General features: G+C 38.3%; 1 protein-coding gene across 1 annotated transcript in view; it reads left to right on the forward strand.

Moving 5' to 3' along the window:
• Positions 1 to 22,958, forward strand: part of KCNMB2 (potassium calcium-activated channel subfamily M regulatory beta subunit 2) — a 236,399-nt gene that overhangs the window by 189,002 nt on the left and 24,439 nt on the right. The window contains exon 2 of the mRNA XM_047099779.1: positions 12,768 to 12,890. Coding sequence (XP_046955735.1) covers positions 12,835 to 12,890 — 56 coding nt within the window. The 5' untranslated portion in view covers positions 12,768 to 12,834. The remainder of the gene's footprint in view (positions 1 to 12,767; positions 12,891 to 22,958) is intronic.

The raw sequence follows: 22,958 nt of genomic DNA on the forward strand, positions 1-22,958 counted from the left end.
AAGCCTTCCCTAAAGTTCATGTTTATATCACCCTCCTTAGAGTATTTAGAGCCTGTGAAATATTTCTTGGGTTTACTTACAGATAATGGAAAGCCATTGATGGATGTTAAACAAGGACATAACCTTACTAAAAGTATGCTTTAGAAAAAATAATTCTAGTGGAAATGGACTGCAATGAAGATTAAAAACAGAAGAGAACATGACTTTTTCCTTTCATAGTCTGTAAATCAGAATCTGAAGAAAATTCAAATGTTGCAATGGGTAAATATGTTTTTAAGTCTCATTTAATCTACAGGCTCCTTCTCTATTTTATCTTAGCAATTATTTATTAAACGCTCCAGGGTATCTGTTCTCAAAGTCTCAATTTCATTGATTGCGTCCCCACTATATTTTATAACATGTTATTCTGTCCTCTTTGTTTTCTATAAATTGTTCGTTGGCTCCAGAGAATTGATAAGATTCAAGTTTGGTTGTTTTTGTTTTTCACAAGACTAATTCATAACTGATACTCTTTTTTGATGATAACAGTCATTGATGATCAAAGCCTAAGAACTTTAGCTTCTTAAGAGCTGAAAAATGATGATAGTTTAATCTTCCTTAATTAGGTGAAATATTTCTATAAAGACAAACTTTACTTTAGCTATTTGGTTTCCCAGTGTTTTAGTTAATATTGGAAATGTAGGATGAGTGATTCTTTCCCTATACTTACCAATTTTCAACGTAATAAGTTTGTTTCCTAGCATCTTCTAATGGTAACCAGTTGCCTTTTTAAAATAATACTGTGAAATCACAAATTAAACATATTTGTTATATTTCCATTCATTTTAGTTGTTATTCTGATTAATAGTCAGATTGTTCTATCTCTGCACTTTCAAGTCAGCCCCTAAATCCTTTTCAAATGATCCTGATAGTCTTTGATAGATGTCTTGCTACCTGGTATGATTCCTCTTGTATAGCTCCTGCCCTAGATCTGGCTTCAGCTAAGGAAACTTCATCCCTTTTAGGGACAATGCTGGCATTTTCACCAGCAATCTTGACCCACTCTGAACTCCTATTATATCCCTGCATCTCACCCCAACCCTATACCTCTAAGTGACTTGAGAATGAAATGAGGGTCTGGCTGGTCCTCATGAATAGGTTCAGGCTCAAAGACTGCTGAAGGTCAAGAATGTCTGTGACAAAAGTTACTAGGTGATAATGATAAAATAATGGCCACTACATTTGAAGTGGCTATTGTGACATAACCACATCAAAATGTCCTGCTGTAAGACAGGTAACCAGTTAGCTATTCGAGGAAACCAGACAGTATGATAGACAGTGGAATCAGACTGACCTGGATTTGAATGCCAGATCTGTCATTTAAAAAGTTGTATGACCTTGGGCAAATTATTTAATCCCTGTAAGCCTCAGCTTCATCATCCATAAAATAGGGTAGTTGTCAATGTGATGCATATAAAATACCAGACTCATGACATGGCAAGTACTCAGTAAATGAAAATGACGATTATTTTTTGTGTTTTATTTTTGTCACAAAAATTGATGTAGTGACAGAGGGTAGATTTGAAAATAGTCCAAAACACTAGCCACTGTCCACATGTGCCTACTGAGCACTTCAGATGTGGTTAGCCTGCATTGCTTTGTGTTACAAGTATAAAACAGGCACTCAATCTTAAAGCCTTCATTTTCTTTTTTAAAACAAAGTACAAATTATTCTATTAATAATTTTTATTTTATTACATGTTGATAATATTTGGAGTATATTAGGTTAAATAAAATATATTCTTATAATTAATCTCTACTCTTTCTTTTTATTTTTTTATTGTGACTATTAGAAAACTTAAAATTACCTATATGGTTCATATTATACTTTCATTGAATAGTGGTCCTCTAGAGATAGTAAGAAATTATATACAAGAATTTGGAGACTGAGTGGCTGAGGTGTGAGGGACAGGGAAATCACTTCTTTCGTTTATCCCTATATGTTTAACATCTTCTAATATGAAGCAACTTTTAATATATGCTTTTTTAAATTTTTTTAATGTTTATTTATTTTTGAGGGCGAGATTGAGAACAGAGCATAAGCAGGGGAGGATCAGAGAGAGACGGAGACACAAAATCTGAAGCAGGCTCCAGGCTCCAGGCTCAGCACAGAGCCCAATGCAGGGCTCAAACTCACGAACTGTGAGATCATGACCTGAGCCGAAGCTGGACGCTCAACCGACTGAGCCACCCAGGTGCCCCAATAAATGCTTCTTAATGGCTTGATGTCCATTTTTTCGAGACACCAACCATACACACTGGCTGTTTTTCCCTGCTTGAAAAGAGGCAGTTTTTCTGGGTCTTGATAACAGATGTTGGACAAGGTAACGAAATCAGTTCCTTTCAGAGAGAGATTTACATTGATTAGTACCTATCATACTCCAGACACTTAACATGTCTTCTCACTTAATACCAAAACAATTGTTGGAGGTAGATATTACAGCCCCCCTCATTTTTACAGGTAATGAAATTGAGATTCAGAGAGGTTAATTAACTCACCCCATATCACAGTGCAAGGAAGAAATGAAAGTGAGCGGTAAAAGTGATCCTATCTGCCTCCATGCCGCTTCTTTCCAATTTGGGTTGTTATTTAGGGGTACATGTGTAGGATTCCAATTTCTGACACTCGCTCATCTTCGGTGGTTTCTCTTAGTCTCCTGGGTTCTTAGTTCTTAATGTGGAAGCCAAAATCATATATGCTACAAAATGCAGGAGATGCAAGATATTTAAGCAATCTATTCCAAGGTGATTATATTATTTATGTTATAATTATCCTTAGCAATTGAATTATCACATCAGGCCTTTTTTAGACAATAATAAAAACATACATTTTAAAAGGAACTATATATCTAACATATATTCTCAAGAGTATTTCACCACAAAATCCAAGCAGTTTGAATGGGGTTTTCTTCAACTTGTGGCCTTCAAAAAGGAATCACTATTTCTTTTTTTAAAATTTTTTTTTTCAACGTTTATTTATTTTTGGGACAGAGAGAGACAGAGCATGAACGGGGGAGGGGCAGAGAGAGAGGGAGACACAGAATCGGAAACAGGCTCCAGGCCCCGAGCCATCAGCCCAGAGCCTGACGCGGGGCTCGAACTCACGGACCGCGAGATCGTGACCTGGCTGAAGTCGGACGCTTAACCGACTGCGCCACCCAGGCGCCCCAAGGAATCACTATTTCTGCTGCTGGTTCTTTTTTTTTTTTTTTTTTCTTGTATCTTTAAGTACAGTTCCTTCCACCAAATCAAAGTAGGATTTAGAATTTAAAAAATATTTTCCTTTGCCAACTTAGTGCCTTTGCATCATGAAAAACTACTTTTATAATTAGACCCATTTGCCTTTTACCTGAAGCCTTAAACAGCTTATCTAAGAAAACCTAAAATCTCCAGGACTAATTATTGGCATATGTCCTAGAATATTTCTGGTATCTCTTCTAGCTAGTATTCAATGATTTCTTAGAATTCTGTCTCAAATCCTTTTATCAGAATAATGGTATTAATTTGGCATATTAGGTATATTAGTATATACAGATAAACATTTATTTATATACACATAAATAAATAGCTACATATAAATAAGTAGCTGCCAATAATGTCAGGTTCATTGTTGTAATTAATCCTCACAAAAAAATTTTGAAGATTACATCATATTCCCACTTCACAGATAAGGAAACTGAGACTCAGAGAAGTTAATTAATTTGTATCCAATGTAATATTGATAGCAAAAGGGCAGAAATGGGACATGAACTCAAGTTTACTCTGCTTTCAGAGCTCATGGTTTCTTACCACTATTCCATTTAGCAATTAAAGACAAGGATAAATCAAAGGAATAATCCTGTTGGCAAAAAGAAAGAGATAGGGCACTCAATTTGAGGCTGAGAACAGCAAGTTCAGAATGCTAGTTTCCTCCAGGAGTAGAATTTTACACATATTATCAGTAGTCTGTTCAGAGAGCCTACTAGGAGAGACCATGGACTAAATAAAGTCCATTCAGTGATGACCACAGTTGAACCTATGAACTATATTCTCTTGCCCCCAAAATATCTCTCTCACCAATATGCTACAGCATCTAAAGTGTTGACGATCACAGCTCCCTCCTTGGGATAGAGTGGTGATTTAACAATAGAGTTATAAATGAGCTGTGTGGTGAGGCAGCATAGGGAGTGGGAGAAATTAGATAGAAGAGTCTGTTGGAATCCTGACACCAAGACAGGGTTTGTACCCAAGATTTCCCGCTCTACAGAAATGCCTAGGTCCACTGAAATCCTTTTCAAGAGTCATGGGGGGGGGGGGATTTCATTCTGCCTCCTTATTTGGTGCTTAATTTCTCCTCCCTCTACCTTACTAGATTTCCCATGAGCATTACTGAAGACTTCATTTTAAAAATTAACAGAATGTAATATAGAAAGAAGTTATATCTAACCAAAGTGAAATTATAAAGCCAGGTTGTAGGAATAGACCTTGACTGCAATTTTCCAAAGCAAAACGAAATAAAATTTTTCAGATGAAAGGAAACTTAGACTCATCTCCTTCATTTCTCTCATGTTATATATGAGGAACAGGAGGCCAGGAGGCAAAAGCGGTCTCAAAACCTCAAAAGAGGTTGAGAGAGCATGGGTTTTGGAGTTGGACAGGGTTGGTTCGAAATTCTGAATCATCGCTTTATAGATCAATAGTCGATAGCTGTGACTTGAGACAATTTACTTACTTTTCTGAATATCGGCTTCCTCTTCTGGTAAGCAGCGAGAGCTCCCAAACAGATTGCTGTATTTCTTTTTTTCTTTAATTTTTTTTTCAACGTTTATTTATTTTTGGTACAGAGAGAGACAGAGCATGAACGGGGGAGGGGCAGAGAGAGAGGGAGACACAGAATCGGAAACAGGCTCCAGGCTCTGAGCCATCAGCCCAGAGCCCGACGCGGGGCTCGAACTCAGGGACCGCGAGATCGTGACCTGGCTAAAGTCGGACACTTAACCGACTGCGCCACCCAGGCGCCCCAGATTGCTGTATTCCATGAAACAATGCATATACATGCATTATTTTTATAGGTCTGGAGAAGAACCTCATACCTTTATGTTTATTATTGGCATTTCTAGCTCTTCTCTATTAAAAAAAACTCTTATTATAGTTTAGCGTTCTTGATTTTCAACTGAAATAGAAGAATTAAACCATATTCACCAAGAAGAGATGGATGGTTTCAGCATAAATCTGTCATTTGTACCAATCTGAGGCACACGTGAGTTATGAGCAGGTTTTCTCACACCAGCTGTGTATGTGTGATGCCCAATAGAGTGAATGTTTAACAATTAAACTAGTTTTAAATATGTAGCATGGAAGGAATCAAACTGAACATCAGTTGTGATTATCTGCTTGAAAAGCTCATTAAGAAATGAATTATGGAATAGTGGACTAATTAAGCCCATGTAGAAATATGTGTTCCATTTCTGCATAAGACTCTTTTTTTTTTAAATGACTCAAACAGAAGGACTTGATATATTCGTATGGCAATTTGGAAAAAAAGATTCTATTTCCTCCAAATGAAAAACACTAACATTTACTGAGTGCCTACTCAATGTCATACATTATTTCAAATTATCTGCATGGTGAATCTTTATGATATCTGTTATTACTCCGATTTTCTTGATGAGGAAAATGAGGCTCAGAGAAGTTTAACAATGTATTTAGGTTACATAATTACTGTGTTGTAGAGCTCGGATTTCAACCTGCAACTAATTTCAAGGCTTTTTCAACAAAGCCTGGAGACAGTTATTTCTGATAGCTGTTGTGACTGTAGATGTCATGTACAACTTGCTTCATTATATGCACATGCGTAACAATCTTATCTGAAAGAGCCCCATGCACCCCTGTGTGGCCAATCTGGCCCCTCCTCTAGACTGTAAGGTCCATAAAAGGGGGGCCATCCATTTCGTGTTCAGCAATATATCCCCAACACCCAGCTCAGTGCCTGACACATGCTACGTCTTCAGTATTTGTTAAGTGAAGAACTGAATTCACTAAAAGAATAGCATTGAGTTCCACATCCTTTCACAGATGGCAACATTGAGGATAAAAGGAGTGTTTTGCCTTCATTCATACAACTACTCAGCCACAGAGTGAAGATTAGAAGCTCAGAGCCTCTGAAATGCTATGCTCAGTGAGCCAAGTCACCAGCAGGCTAACGGACAGGTACATTATTTAAGTCGGGCTGTGTCCTCCTGAAGCAGAAGTCAAACACATCCTGATTACATGAGCAGCAGTCCAGTCAGCATATGTGACAGGTCACAAGTGACTCCTGCACCCATCTCCAGCCACAGGAGTCCGAACATTGTGAACCCATCTGCTGAAAAGCAGTCTGCAAAAAAAAAAAATTAACAGAACCCATTTTCTCTTATTTGATTCCTCTCAAAGAGGCCATTAGTGTTCAGCGATACCCTTCTTTACCTCTACAACTGAGCAGCAAACAGAGCCATTCACTCCATCTTTCAGGCATCAAACTGGGGAAGAAAGGTCTTTCACATCCCTGTTAGGAGGTATGGTCGCAAGGCTTTTCAATGGTACTGACTAGTCCCCCAGATGATACTAACACTTAGGGGGCAGAGAGAGGATCAGGCACCCAACAAAGAAACGGAAGGAACAGATAGAGAGTGAGAAAGAAAAACAAGAGAGCCTTGTCCTGTAAGTCAAGGTTGTAAAGCATCTTGGAAGTAGGAAACGACCAACGATATTAATGTCAAATTCCATAAGCTGAGCAAGTTAAATAAGATGAGAAGAGACAAGAAACTATCAGATATGCCCACTGGGAAGTCACAGCACCCTTAGAAAGAGCAGTTCTGGTAGAGTGCAAATGTCGATTTGTTATTCCGACTCCTCCATAGACTGCACACTCTCCTTAGGAGCAGATATGATGATGGCCTGGCACCCACAGCACCCAGTACGGTGCCTGGCACGTACAGGCACTTAACAAATGTCGTCAAATGGATTCATTAAAACAAGACGTCATAGTTTATTTTAGAAAGAAACATCCCAAAGACATTTAAAGCAGCTCTTAAGATGTACCAGTGTTTTCTACATTAAATCACTAGGTCTAAAATTATCACCATACATTTGGCTTCTCCCTCCAAAGGCCCTGAAGCCAAAACAACTCGGTTCCTATGGAGAACATATAATTTGCCGTCTGCAAAGATAGTCTCTCTCAGATTAGAAGCATTCCTAAATTTCTGTGCTTAGAGTGACCTTTCAAGTTGCTGCTGTGATGTCATTAGTGTTACAATTTTACACAAGATTAGGCATGTAATTATGTGTTAAATAGTTCTGCTGGCTCCTGCTTGCTGTTTAATAAAGCAGAGTGCGTTAAGAGTATCCCATATGCGTAGCTCAAGGCCACCGACGCCAGAAAACGGCATCCGTCCGCTTGTTCTTCCCCTGCCTCATATGCTACTCGTCCTTGCAGCTGTCACCCCGAGGCCTCGGCACTGGTTCCAGTGGAGAAGCCACTGCCCAGAACAGTACTCAGAAATGTTAGTCTCCCGCTGAAGCTTCTAGAGACAGGGCGAGTCTCCATAAAGGATTCAACTTAAATGAAATCAGAACCTGAGAGTTTGCAGCCGTGTTTCTCACCTGGGCTGCACATCAGAATCACCTGAAGCAGCTTTTATACAACATTCCTGGGCAAGGTCCCCACCCCAACGATCCTCACTGGCCAGGCTGGAGACCCAGTGTTTGTTAGACATTTCCTCAGGTGGTTGTAGTGTGTGGCCAGGGTTCAGGGACACTGTCTTTTGCTCTCCCGGCTTAGGATAGGTACCAGAAATTAATGGGAATGAGGAAGTACTTCAGATTTCATGATCTCAGTATCTCAGAAAACTGTTCTTCCTCTATTGAGTGCCACTGACCCATCAGAAAAAAAAAAAAAAATCAATAGTCTAAATGTGCAAGTACCAAGCAACTTAATTGGATTTTTTTTTTTTACAAAAAGATAAAATCCAGTTCATTTGCTATAAAAATTAATAACAAGGGGGAAAAGAAAGAAACTGATGTTTAGTATGTGCCTCGATCTTACTTTAGGTCCTTAGGCATCTGTTACTCCACTAGTCTTCCAAGCAACCCAGAAAAACAAATGTCACCACTGCCATTTTTCCAGTTGAGGAAACTTAGACGCCGAGGTGTTAAACTGACTTGTCCAAGGTCACACAGTTGGTAGCTGGTGATGCCAGGAGGCAAACAGACAAATAGGCCCCATCTGGCTCTGCTTGGACCATGCTGCCTTTCTAAAGAAAACCTTATTGGATGACAATTCAGCAAGCAACAGAAACTTTTGGCCAAGTCAGTGAAAGAGACAGAGGGAGCAGGACAATCAGGAGAAGGAGCAGGAGGAGGTGGGAGTGGGGGAAGGAATGACGACCTGTGCTGAGCTCGGGGTCGGTCAGGAAGGAACTGCAGCTGCACCCAGCAGCACTGAGCCACAACACGGGAGGCCAGAGTCATACCAACAATTATGCTTTCAAATGGCTACTTGGACGGTCAGGCGGCAAACATAAGCTGCGTGTCATTGTGTGAACTGCATTGTGCCATAAACGTATGTAAGATGCAGCCCTGCCCTGGAAGGGCCTGCGGCCTAGCAGGGGTGGCAGATTTGCATACAAGCAGGAGAGCCATGCCTTGCTCTAACAGAAGTGGAGTACCAAGGATTGGGAGCAGAGCGGAGGGAGCTGCTACCGTGGGTCAGAGAAAGGCTTCCCAGAAGAGGTGACATCTGAGACAGCCCTGGAGACAAAGGAACTCCTTCACCAGGCAGGGAAGTGAGGCAGAGAGAAAGCTCGCACGGAGTCAAGGAGGTAGAAACCCACAAGGTGTGTGCGTGAGCAATGAAAGAGGCCCTTTGTAAGTTCCTGAGACAAGGAAACTGTCACATTCTCACAGACACCCTGTTTTCATTCAAGGCTGAGATTGGGTCTTTTAGGTTGCTGGGTTTTCGACCACATTCATCTGGAGTCACATGAGTCATGGCCCTGCCAGGCTCACTGCAAGTCCTAGGTCATTTCGTGATGGAACTGGATCCAGGCTTCCGCCCCCTGCCCACGGCCCGTGCCACCACTAACACAGGTCTCTGCTCATGCTAGGATTCCAAATTGCAAAATTGCATAAAGTGTTTTTTTCTGTCTCTGTATCACTGTTCTTATCACAATTCAAATGAGATGTTCCTTGTCTTAGAACGTGAGTGAAGTTGAGGTAATTATTTAAGAGTTCAGGAGGACTGCCTTTGAGCTCAGAGAGCCTCCAAATCAACTTCCATTAACATATCCTGGGAGTTTCTTTGAAGCCTGGAAATTTTTTCAACTTCCACAGAACCTTTATACCATTGTCCTGAAAGCAGCTACTCCTTTTCAGTTTAATTAACAGCAAACCTAACAGGCTTTAAATAACAGTTTGTCTTTATGAAAGGACATTGGGCTGGAGAAACCCAATTCCACTCAGTGACCTAACCTGAGGAGTCACTGAGTCCCTTCTAACAAGCTTTACATGGTTAATTAGAATGAATATATCTTTCGTCTCCCACTTTCCATATCTTAAAACGACAGAGCCAGGTACATGCTAGAATAATGACACACAGTCTGAAAGTATCCTAAGCATATTAAAATCACTGTAGCTCTTTGCACTTAGAATGATTTCAAAGCATCCATAATGTGTATGGTGTGTCTATTAAATGCTGGTTAATGACCAGTAACAGGGCAGGAACTCACTAATTTATTGCTTTACCTTAACTCAAAGTGTGCCAGTTTTCTGTCTACTCCACATCCCTAGTCCTTCCGGAGTGACTGAGCTGAGCAGAAGATTCCACTAGAGTCAGTGCTGAAGTAACTTCCTGGAAGTTTAAGCCAGCCCACATTCTTCTGGAGTATTTCATTCAACTTAGATTCAAATCATTCTTATCTCCTGAAGGCTGACTGGCTTTGGTAATGGATTTAATCTCCATGCTATTTGATGTGTTTTACAGATCTTCAAAAAGCAACATAACTAACTTTCAGTATCTCAGATCCGAGTCATTTAAAGACCTAGCAGATTTGGGGGCACCTGGGTGGCTCAGTCAGTTAAGCTTCCGACTTTAGCTCAGGTCATGATCTCATGGTTCTTGAGTTCAAGCCCTGCATAGGGCTCTCTGCTCACAGCGCAAAGCCCACATTGGATCCTCTGTCTCCCTCTCTCTCTGCCTCTCCCCACCCCCACATGCGTTTTCTCTCTCTCTCTCTCTCTCTCAAAAATAAATAGGGGCAAGTAGGTGGCTCAGTCAGTTAAGTGTTTGACTTCAACTCAGGTCATGATCTCACACTTCATGGGTTTGAGCTATGAGGGGCTCTGTGCTGATAGCTCAGAGTCTGGAGCCTGCTTCGGATTCTGTGTCTGCCCCTCTCCTGCTCACATTCTGTCTCACTCTGTCTCAACAATAAATAAACATTTAGAAAAACTTTATAAATAAATAAACATTTTTTAAAAAATAGCTATCAGATTCAACTTCTAAGCCTTTCTAAAACTGTTAAGGGCTTCCATTCAGGTGTATCCTTTCTTCGTCTATACTGGTCACCAAACCCCTGCTATCTCCATGGTCTCTGTTCCTTCTTGGATGCTGGCCCTAGAGTTGCAGAAGGAAATCTATTCCCAGACCTAGACCCAGAAAGGCAGTACACAATGACTTGCATATGCTTGGATTCCTTCTACCATTTACTGAATCACAAAATGTTGGACCTGAGAGCGATCATAAAGGTTCTCTATTTCAAACTTTCTATGTTACAGATTAAAAACAATCAAGCCCTGGGACACTTGGGTGGCTCAGTGTGTTAAGCATCCAACTTCAGCTCATGTCATGATCTCACGGTTCATGGGTTTGAGCCCTGCATCAGGCTCTGTGCTGGTGGCTTGGAGTCTGGAGCCTGCTTTGGATTCTGTGTCTCCCTCTCTCTCTGCCCCTTCCCTAGTCACGCTCTGTCTCTCTCTGTCTCTCAAAAATAAATAAACATTGGGAAAATTAAAAAAAAAAAAAACAACCAAGCCCTAGCAAAATTAAGTGACTTTCCTAAGGCCACACAGTTATATAGTGACAAAATTGGGCCTCTAACCAACCACTGACTCTAAGTACATGCTCTGAGCCCTTGCTGCTCAGTATTTTCTGAAGACATTCAACAACAGCATCACCTGAGACCGTGTTATTAATGCAAAAACTCGGGCCCTACCCCAGACCCCACCAAATCAGAATCCACATTGTTGTAAAACCCCCAGGTAATTCACAAGCACATTACAGTTTGAGATTCACTGGGCTGAGATCATAATATGTCTTTCTTCAGAGAACATGAGAATTTGAGGCAAGCAGACATTGGTTTTGAAGCATGGCTTCACTTTTTCTAAATCTGAGCAAATATTTCAATCTCCTGGAAGTATCATTTGTAATCTGGAAATAATAGCACCATCCACCTTGCAGTTTTCATTATATAATCACAAGGTGGATATATGAATATACATCTCAAGATATATGAATAAATAATATATGCAAAGTGCCTGGCATGTAGTAGCGAATATATCATATAATAGCTAATATTTCCAGTCTCATGCCTCCCATTAAAATAGTATTCAACCAAAAAAATGAAGTCATAAGTGATTGTACGTCATGAAGGAATCACTTTCCTTCCTTCCTTTGTTCTATTTGCTCAATATTATTTTAACTTTTATGTGATTATGATTTCTATATTTCATATTTCTAAATCCCTAGAAAATGACTATTATGCAGAAAACAAATAATAATAGCTAACTGCTTTCAGTGCTATGCTTAGAGATGAAAAAACTTACCCCTAAGCCAAATCCTAACCAAGAGAACACAACATTCGTCTAACATCCTGACTCTTGATCCTATAAACCTAGCCTCTAGGAACCAGAGAGTATCTGCTTCTGCTCCTGCTGCTGTGATTTTCTCAGAGACTCAAACACCACAGAATGCACCCACAGCTTTGGCAACAGCAGAGCATATTTAAAAGATGATGTTTTGGGGCCCCTTGTGACTCAGTCAGTTGAGCCTCCAACTTCAGCTCAGGTCATGATCTCACTGTCTGTGAGTTCGAGCCCTACGTGGGGCTGTCAGCTCAGAGCCTGGAGCCTGCTTCGGATTCTGTGTCTCCCTCTCTCTCTGCTCCTCCCCCACTCGTGTTTTGTCTGTCTCTCTGTCTCTCAAAAATAAACACTAAAAATTTTTTAAAATAAAAAATAAAAATAAAAGATGATGTTTTGTCATCCAATGTGCACATCTGTCAACATCAAGGAAAAGAGTTTAAATAGGAAAGGAGAAATAGAATTTTAGTATCCAAATCTGAACCAAAATAGAGTGTACCAAAGAGTGTGAAACCATACCAAAATTAGATTTGTGGAGAAGGAATATGATGTTAACATCAATTAACCAGGTTTCCCTACGGCAGTGGCTCGGCTGTGGCTCTCCACCCTAGCAGTGCATTAGAAACAAGGAACCTTTTTAAAAATTGAATGCATATTTCTGAGGAAGGGATCTGGTTTTTAAAAGATTCCCAATTGATTTTCATATGCAGCCAAAGTTGAGAACCACTGCCCTACAGCAACAGAAACCTGGCCTTATTTAAGAGAGTCGATCCACCGAAGCTATTGGTTGCTACTGATACAGAGTTCCCCACACTCAAGGTAATGGATTTAACTTCAGTGTGTTCCCCTTCTAGGTCTTTTCGCCATTCCTCCAGGACTTCCACTGTAAGGAAAACAGCCCCTGGACCAACATCCTCTAAGATGTTTATATGGACCAGTGGCCGGACCTCTTCATCTTATAGACACGATGAGAAAAGGTAAATTACTGGGGACTCCGGGGGCTTTTCAGAATCATTTAACCCAACTACCCAGACAGAGCGCCAGTAGGAAAGCAAGAGGCAACTGAGCTTCATGTTTGGCAAGTGTTAATGAGGAATGGGCACTACATTGAGGGAGTAGGTTTTCCGACACTCTGGCCCACCGCCTTGCACTCTCGGTGCTCCCTCCCACTGCATGGCTTTGCAAAGGCTATTCCCTGTCATAGATGCCCTTCATCCATGAACACACATACCTATTCATCACTTAGCTAGCCCCAGCTCTGCTTTCAGAATATCCATTCAGTCAGAGCCTCCCACCATCCTCTTGACCAGCACAGACTTTGTAGTTCACAGTGAATCCCCAGCACCTACCACTGTTCCTGGCACATAGTAAATTCTCAATAAATACTGAACCAAAGTGATGAAAATTGCCTTTCAAAGACATATGGCAAGGAAGGAAAGCAGAAACTATGAGAGGGTGAAAAGAGGATGGACAAGCCCATGCAGCCCTCAAAGTCCTTAGAAGAAGAAGTAGCATGGGGTAGGGGAGGAGTGGAGGAATGAGAAGAAAGATTGAAAGGCAGAGGCAATGTAAATAAAAGACAAAACGACAATTTCACACCTCAGTCTAGCTCTCCCACTTGTGTTTAGGGAGCACATCCATTCATAAAATTCTCTGGCCATTTTTAAATATTTGCTTTCTCTCCGTTTATTTTCTGCCGCTTCTCTCTTTTCCTCGTTGACCTTATACTATTACTTGGGTTTGGTGGAGTTGGAAACCCAACTACCTACACCAGCATATTGCAACTTAAGCAAGGCTCATCTGCCTGCAGAAGCTGACAGAAACCAGACCTGATAAATGGTGCTGGACACAGGAAGGACCTGAAGGAGGTTGACTTGAATGCAGTTTTGAGAGCTGGTACTTTCATTTTTCCTTTTAAAGTCTGTATTACCCTACAGAGGAAATCCTTTGAAAAATTCCAAAAGCAAAACTGTTCTTCGCAGTAACTATATATTACGGCAAAAAACTTGGAAGCGACATTAGTATTCACAACAGAAAACCTGTTAAATAAATCATGAAATGCAATATATCACTTAGCACTTAAAAATACTTTGACATCATATTAACTGAAAAATCAAGTTGAAAAATTGCATACAATCTATGATTGCAGCCACTATATGTGTGTGTGTAGCTACACACACACACACACACACACACACACACACACACACACACAGGAAAAAGCCTGGAAGGAAAACCATGTTTTTTACTTCTCCATTTTCTAAATGCTTTGTAATATGTTATACTATCTTAATTATGGGAAAAATAATCATATGATGTTTAGGTAAAATTACAGCCCGGAGGCAACTAGTGTTTGAACAAAGTCCTAGTGCTCAACACAGCACAAGAAGATGGACTGAAAATTCGCTATGTTTGTTCATCTGTAGGTTTCCACGTGCTTTTTCTCAGTGCTTAATCAAGTTATTTTTCATTTGCTTTCAATCCAAGTAAGTGAATCATTTTTCAGCAAGATCTTTACTGTAAGACTAAAACTCAGTGTGTCATTTGAAAATTCCATATTTTGCATATAATCTCGTTTCCTTAAAAAAAAAAATTCCCTGACAGTGATAGTGAGAAATGGCAGAGATTGTGCTGCTCTAAAGCAATATTGTGACTTTCAATGGCCAGCCTGTCTGAGATTTTGAAGGCTTCACCAGAGAAGGTGAAGCGTGACTTATTTCACCTCCTATTTATTCTCATCGAATAATTTAATTAAGTGTATATATATATATATATATATATATATAAAACATTTTTACAAGAAGTTTAACACCAGAGAAGAAATTACTATGCACTATATGTTTTATATAAACTGCCCTCTTAATTTATAAGATAGAGATGATTGTGCCCATTTTACAGATAAGGAAGCTGAGGCTCAGAGATTTTGAAATAACTTCCAAGGGTCCAACGACTGGCCAGTGATGGAATCAGAATTTGAACTCAAGGTCATATTCTCTCCCCTGCACCCAGAGCTTCCATCGGCTCTTTCAAACATGAGACATTTGGAACAGCAATGAACAACCAAGCCCGCAGCGGGGGAGGACTGTATTAAAACACAGCTGAAAATCGCATATCAAAGGAGACAGTAAACATGTGGATATGATATGTTGGCAATGTTTGTGCAGTTAAAGGGAGCCAATAATTAGCTTCATATTCTACACCATTAAAATTATATGAAACTCTTAAATTACTACTTTCATTTTTTTATTTTCAAGTTATGATTTCAATAACTATAAGATTTAAAATAATTAAACTATTGACTATAAGAAATAATTTTCAGCAAGCTTTATTTATGGGATAGGAATGCCAAGGCCTATGAAATCAATCTGCACGGTTTTAGCCTTGAAAGTCAAAGACAAATGGAAAAACAGCCAACGAACCCAGCAACGGAATCTGCCCCTAAGCCAGTATCCTTAGTTTGATGTTGGTTCATTTGTCTGTACCTCTGCCTTGACCACACCTTCCTCTTCACTGCCTAATTCACAGACTCCTGCAGGATAAGACTCTGATTTTAAAACTGATTTGGAACAGCGTCTATTGTGCTGCTTAAGATGCTCTTAGTGGCAGTAATCATGGTGGTAATGAAGGTGATGATGGCTGATAATGAATCTAGATCATTAAGGTCCTCAAGTTAATTACTTGGAAATAAATGAAGTAGGTTGTCTGGCAGCACTGTCCAGCCCTGCTGGCAATGGTTCCACCTCCACTTTTTTATTCTGCAAAGCTGGCCTTTCTGCGCCAAGCTCCTGCAGCGATCCCAGGGGCCAGGCAGCCAAAACTCCTCAGCTCCACTCCGTGCACCCTCTTCGAGAGACCACAGCCAAACTTGTTAGGACACTGGCTTCCCTGGGATTCCTCAAGAGGTGGAACATCAGGAAATAGCTTACAGACAGGCAGAGCAACCAAAGAGAAGGAAATGTCCACCCCAAATCCTGAAACCAAATGTCTTACGGCTCAAGGGAAGTTAAAGTCAATTTTGCATTTTTTTCCCATCTGTTTAAATCAAAGCCAGTCCTTGTTCTGATCATCTGCTCTATGCACAATACTGGTTTCTATCCTTATCCCCCATTCCACGCACCAGCACTATGAAGGAATACTTTTTCATCTCTGAACAAACTTCTTGGTTAGGTGAGCTTAGTTTAATCCCAAAATTGCAGGCAGCAGAATAAAACAGCAACAACAATAACTAATTCAGAATTTAAAGGAAAGAGAGGTTATCGGCTAAGGACAGTACAGCCAAGCTTTTATCAAATATTCTTTGGGTTGTTTTTATTAAATAGTGAACTGATATAAAGGAATATTCATCATGTTAACACACAAAAGATGGTGATATATAAGCATCTGAGCACCCTTCATTAAGGTTAAAAAAATAAAGCAATCAGAATTTTTGAAGCCCTTGTGGATGCTTCCCTAATAGCACCCTCCTCTCTACCCAGAGATAACCACCATCCTGAATGTTCTGTTTGTCATCCCCTTGCTTTTTCTTCAGGAGTTTATCACATTGGAATCTTTAAACAATGTATTGTTTACTGCTGAATGTTTGGAGGCTTTATATCAATGGAATCGTGCCTTATGAATTATTCTGAAACTTTTTTCACCAAACATTATGTTTCTATGATTTATCAGTGCCAATGTGGGTAGCTACATCTCATTTTCTCTGCTGTGTAGTCTGCTCTGATATGAATATACTACCATTTATTCATCCAGTCTATTGCTAATAGACATTTGCATCATTTCTAGTTCTTTTTGTACCAACAATGCTGCTATAATCCCTCTTGTCCATGTCTTCTTGTACACTTTGTACAAATATTTCTTAGGATATGTACCTAACGGGTATATTTAGTTCAAAAGTATGTACAGCTTCTACTCTACCAGGTAATGCCATTGCTTTCCACAGCAGCCATTAATGTCATTTCATTGCTCTACAACCTTACATAGGGTTTTCAGAGTTTGTTTTTTAAGTTTATTTACTTATTTTGAGAGACAGAGAGAGAGCATGAGCAGGGGAGGGACAGAGAGAGAAGGAGAGAGAGAATCCCAAGCAGGCTTTGCACTGTCAGCACAGAGCCCAAGCTCAATGAATTGCGAGCTCATGACTTGAGCCAAAATCAAGTCCGATGCTTAATTGACTGAACCACCCACATGCCCCAGGTTTTCAGATTTTTAATTTTCACCAATCCAGAGGGCACTATGACTTCGATTCCCATTTCTCAGATTACTAATAAGATTGAGCCTGTTTCCTTTGTTCTTTTCTGTGAAGTGCCTGTTCAAATACGAAGTCAAGTTTTCTACTGGATTGTCTTTTTATTGACTTGTAGGAATTCTTTGTAAAAATTTACATTAACCCTTTTTCTGTTTATTGTGTGCAAATAGCTTCTCCCAGTTTGTTCTCACCCTGTTTATGATGTCTTCTCATAAATATATGTTCTTATTTTAATGTGTTAGCATTTTTTTGAACATTTTAAAATCCCTTCCTACTCCAAGTTCAGTTTCCTTAATATTTTGCAGGTGTGCCTTTCACAATTAAGTCTTCAATCATCTGAAGTTGACTTTTGTATTTTGTGAAGTAGACATCCAATTTTTTTTCTTTATGGATAACCAAATGGCCCAGCACCTTTTCTTAGATAGAATATCCTTTCCCCAGTGATCTAAAAGCACACATGTATCATATATCAGGTTTCCACACATGCATGGATATGTTCTTGGATCTCCATTTTGTTTCACTGGTCAACTCTGTCTACCTCAAACAGACACCACCCTTGAGCTTACAAACTTTTGCATTGTAAAAATCTTGGTATCTGACAGGACAAGTTGCCCACCTTGTTCTTTTATAATCAGAAGTGGATTTGCTATCCCTAGATGTTTGTACTTCCATATAAATTTTAGAATCAGCTTGTCAAGTCATACCTACCCCGCTTGAAATTTTTATTGAAGTTCTTGAAATCTTATTGGAATTTTATGAAATCCATTAATTAATTTATGGCAAATTTGCAACTTTATGTCATCGAGTCTTTCATTGAATATGATTAATCTCTACATTGATTTGTGTTCCCTAATATCTCCCAATAAAACTTCATAGATACTCCAAAGAGAACTTACACATAGCTCATTAGATTTATTCCTAAGTATTTTGATTTTTTAATGTTTAAATTATATTTTCAAAAACAAAATGAATAAATATAAATTATATTTTCTGCTTTTACAGGCATGTGGAAAAGCAAATATACCAACTTTTTTCAACTATACTAATTTTCTAATTAATTTTAATAATTTATCCATAGATTCTTTTGCATTTTCTTCACAATCATATCATTAGTGAATAATAAATTTTTGCTTCTTTTTTTATCAATAAATATACCATTCATTTATTTTTCTTGCCATATTATACAGCCAGTAAACCACAAATAAAACAGATAATAGTGAATATCTTTGCTTTGTTCCTGCTCATAAACATTTCACCATTAAGAATCAGGTTTACTATATTTCCTCTATTTCATCACATTAAGAATGTTTCTATTTCTGGGGCACCTGGGTGGTTCAGTCAGTTGAGCATCCAACTTCAGTTTAGGTCATGATCCTGCAGTTTGTGAGTTCAAGCCCCACACCCTGCTCACTGCTGTCAGTGCAGAGCCTGCTTCGGGTCCCCCATACCTACCCCCCTTGGCCCCTCCCTCACTTGCACTCTCTCAAAAATAAATAAACATTAAAAAAAATATTTTATTTCTAATTTTGTAAAAGTTTTTATCATGAATGGATGTTAATTATTATCAAATATGTTTCTCTTCATATAATGGTAACCCTTTAATATGTTTATACATTACATTGATAATCAAATGATGACCAACATCATATTCCTGGGATAACCGCAAATTGAGAATGATGTGTTTTCACTTTTATATATTGCTAGATTTAGTGAGCTAACTTGTTTTTTAAATGTTTGCATTTATGTTTATGAATGAAATTGGTCCATTACTCTCCTCTTTGTGTTGTATGATTTGCTTTTGGCATCAAAATTTGCTAACCTCATAAATAGGTTGGATAGCATTCTATCTTTTTCTATACTCCAGAATGATTTCCATTATGAGGATATTTAAATTTTATGATTCAATTTTTTAATGATTTAGAACTATTCAGATTTTCTAGTTATTTCTGAATCCATTTCAGTAAGTTCTATATTTAAAAGAATTTACTGTATATTTCAGTAAATTATGTATGTCAGAGTTTTCAAATGTCTTGCTATAAAGTTGTTTTAAATATCCTCTATTATCTTTCTAATCCATGTTGTATCTGTATTTATGGTTTTTTAATTATTAATATTTATTTTGCCCTTCTCTATTTTATTCTTGATCAGTCTTGTCAGAGGTTGTATATTTCATTAGTCTTTTCAAAAAATTAATTTTGAATTCATTGATCCTTTAATATAATTTATCTTCTATTATTTATTATTTCCTTCTTGCATTTTCTTTTAATATATTTTCTGAATCTTTTTATAACTCCCTAAGTTAGATGTCTACCACATTAATTTTTAGGCTCCTTTCTTACCTAATACAAGCATTTAATGTATTGCTTATTTAATGTATGTATTTACATTTAATGTATTTAATGTATGTATTGCTTTAGTCACAACCCATTAGTTGCTCTTTAGTGTTTTGTTATTATTCAGTCCTAAATATGTCCTACTTTATCATGTTTTATTCTATGACCAATGAGTTCTTTGTAACTCTATTTTTATCTCCATGTATAGAGTCATTCTAGTTATTATTTGTTACTTATTTTTACCATTATTGCACTAGTGCCAAATAATGTAGTCAATGTAAAAAGCAGTACTTCTCAAAAACTCTTTAGGTTATCAGGTTACCCTACCTTAGCTGAATGATTCACATAATTTTCTTTCCTTCTATTTTTCACTAATGAGTTTTTAATCAATTCCAATATGCTAATAGATCAGGTAAAAAATAAAATTAAGTAGCTACAATATGATTAAAAATTAAGAATTAAAAATTAAGATACCACTGGGAAATTGTGTGATCTGGTAAGTTAAAGGCAGGACTAAAAAGAAATAACTCCTACTTTTATCTCCATCATTTTGCTTTCATCCTTTGTCTATTATTCATAAAATAATATTTCAAGACTTCCTGGCAAGTCCTGTGGATTAATAAGTTTACAATAACAGTAGGCTCATGGACAAAACCTCTCTTGTTAATGGCTATATTAAATGTGACTACCATTTGTTCCCAAACTCAAAGCACATTTCTCCCAATGGAATGTACTTTAAAAGATTGGAAACAGAATAATTAAATTTATATGTGTACACACACACACACACACACACACACACCTATTAGCTCAAGGAAAAGAAAACATGAAGTGTGGAAGTAATAGAAAAAGAGGATATACATATGAAGAAGCACATCTCAAAAACATGGAAGGCTTTGATGGACAAAAGTCAGAAAAATGGCTGGTTTTTTTGTTTTGTTCTGTTTTCCTTTAAAGTTTATTTCTTTTTTCTTTTTTTAATTTAAATTTTAGTGAGTTAACATACAGTGAAATATTGGTTTCAGGAGTAGAAGTCAGTGATTCATCACTTACATACAATACCCAGTGCTCATCACAAGTGCCCTTCTTAGTACCCAGCACCTGTAGCTCACCTCCCACCCACCTCCCTCTGTCGACACATAGTTTCTTCTCTATCATTAAGAGTCTCTTGTGGTTTATTGCCCTCCTTTCTCTCCCCCCCTTCCCATATGTTCATCTGTTTTGTTTCTTAAATTCTACGTAAGAGTGAAATCGTATGGCATTTGGCTTTCTCTGATTGACTTATTTCACTTAGCATAATGCATTCTAGCTTCATCCACCTCAATGACTGTTTTAATCAATGCCACATGAGATAACAGTTTTTGTGTTCCTGGAACAGAAATATATAGCAACTCTGCTCATTTCAGCTCACCTGACCCTCAGCCATCCACTGCCCCATAGGTTCATCCCCGAAAGGATGTAACAGAAGACTCTTTTCCTTGAAGTTTGGAAATGAGAGCTCTTAGTGTCTCAAAAGTTTGAAGTCTTTCTGGAAGTAATACTAAATTTGTTGGTGGTAGAGTCCAATGGACACTGACAGAAAAAGGAAGACAGGAGCCTGCTCTAGCCATGTTTCCCTAATTTAGTTGGTTTCCATTGGTCATTTAGCTTCCTAATGCTGGCTACCTCACAATCTAAGCATACTGTAGCCATATCTAGCCCACATAAAAGGAATATATTTTGTGACCCTAATAAATCCAAGAGACTGAGCCTACAAAGATGAATGTGGTCTGGCTCTCACTGTTAAGCAGCTCAGTATTCGTTAGACCAGAAAGACATAAATATAAATATTCAGTATGTTAAGTATTATGTATGAGTTTCTTAAGTATCCCCCCCAAGTAACTTCAGATATACATAATTGTTTACTTTTATTCATATCTTTCCCACACCCTCCAGGCCCCCTCACCTTTCACACATTCCGTACCCTTTGCAGATCTGTCTTCTTGCCCTCTCTGTTCCATCCAGCACCCTCACTGTCTTTTGTTTCTCTGATGAGAAAATCTCATTAAAATCCATGGTGTTACTTGTTCTGGAAACCAATGATGCTCAGATCTAAATTTTCATCTCCTCTGCCACTGCTTTTTTTTTTTCCAGTTCCTCTTTATCTAACCCCTGAAACACTGGGAGAGTTCCAGAATCAGCCTCTACCTCCAGACTTAAACTTTTCTAAATAATCAACCACGCTAACTTGAGTGATCTTCCTAAAGTACAAATGAGATTATATCATTTCATTCTTTAAAACCTTTTAATGGTTCTTCTGACTTAAGAAGACACACAAGATCCTTTACCTACGGCCCCTGCCTACCTAACCAGCTTGCTGCCTGCCATCCCCCACCCACCAGATCCTAGAATCCAACTATTCTCAACTACTCCTATTCTGTCACATTCTGCTAGATACTCTTCTCTTTCTAAATTGTTTGCTCATCAGAGACTCAGTTCAGTCTGCTGTAGGACCCTTAACCATGGCCAATGAAATCAAGTTATGGCCTTCAACTGGCACACTTCTACACCACCTTCATGCTTATAAATCATAGCCCTAGTATCATTTATCTACCGTCAATCTGTTGAATGCCCAGCTCAAGCAATACCCAACACAGTGATAGCCAATTTGCCTGAAACCATTACTCACCACCCCCCCAAAAAAAATGAGTTTCTCAAATTTAGCTATGTACCAAAAACTTAGTATGCTCAATGTAATCCTACATAGTTCTACAGGTTAGCAGACTGCCAATCTGTGCCATATGCTGATTTCTCCTCTTCAATTTTCCCCCAGCAGAGGGTCCCACCATTTTTACCCAGATGCCTCCCGTTGCAATAACAGGACCAGAGCAGAGACAAATTAAACATTTTGTAAGATGATGTCATAAAGACAAAATAAAAACTTTTCAAATGAAACTTCAAAAAATCTTCAAAAAGCTGTTAAAATTCCTGTCCAAAATTAACTACCATAACCTTATAAATAGTTAGAAGAAATTTGGTTAATTGATAAAGTTAACAAATCAAAGTAGTCAACATGAAATTTGTCATAAGAATACCAATGATGCTAAAATGTTAGCAAAATGGCAATGACTCTAAAAAGGTTTTGAAAAAATTAATATAAACTGAGATTCTTCCAAATCAAATGCCAATTTTTGTTATATCTATTAGAAGAATATATTCACACACGTAGTCAAGAAAGATATATCCATGAATATATTCATAAGAATATATTTATAAAAAGACTCAGTCTCCCTAGGAAGCTTAGCTTTAAAAAAAATCAAAGAGATCTTACAAAGCTGCTAAAAAGAATATATTCACAAGAAGAATTTACTTTTTGATTGAATGTGTTCTTAAAATATCCATAACAAAAAATATCCGTATTCATTTACCATACTTAAGATAATACTCCTTTAAAAAGTCTTTGTTAAGTGTGTAAATGTGATAAAGTAGGC

This window comes from Lynx rufus, unplaced genomic scaffold (genome assembly GCF_022079265.1).
Source record: "Lynx rufus isolate CCGP_SWC_20201006 ecotype Redwood Valley unplaced genomic scaffold, mLynRuf1.p SCAF_5, whole genome shotgun sequence".
Lineage (NCBI taxonomy): Eukaryota > Metazoa > Chordata > Mammalia > Carnivora > Felidae > Lynx > Lynx rufus.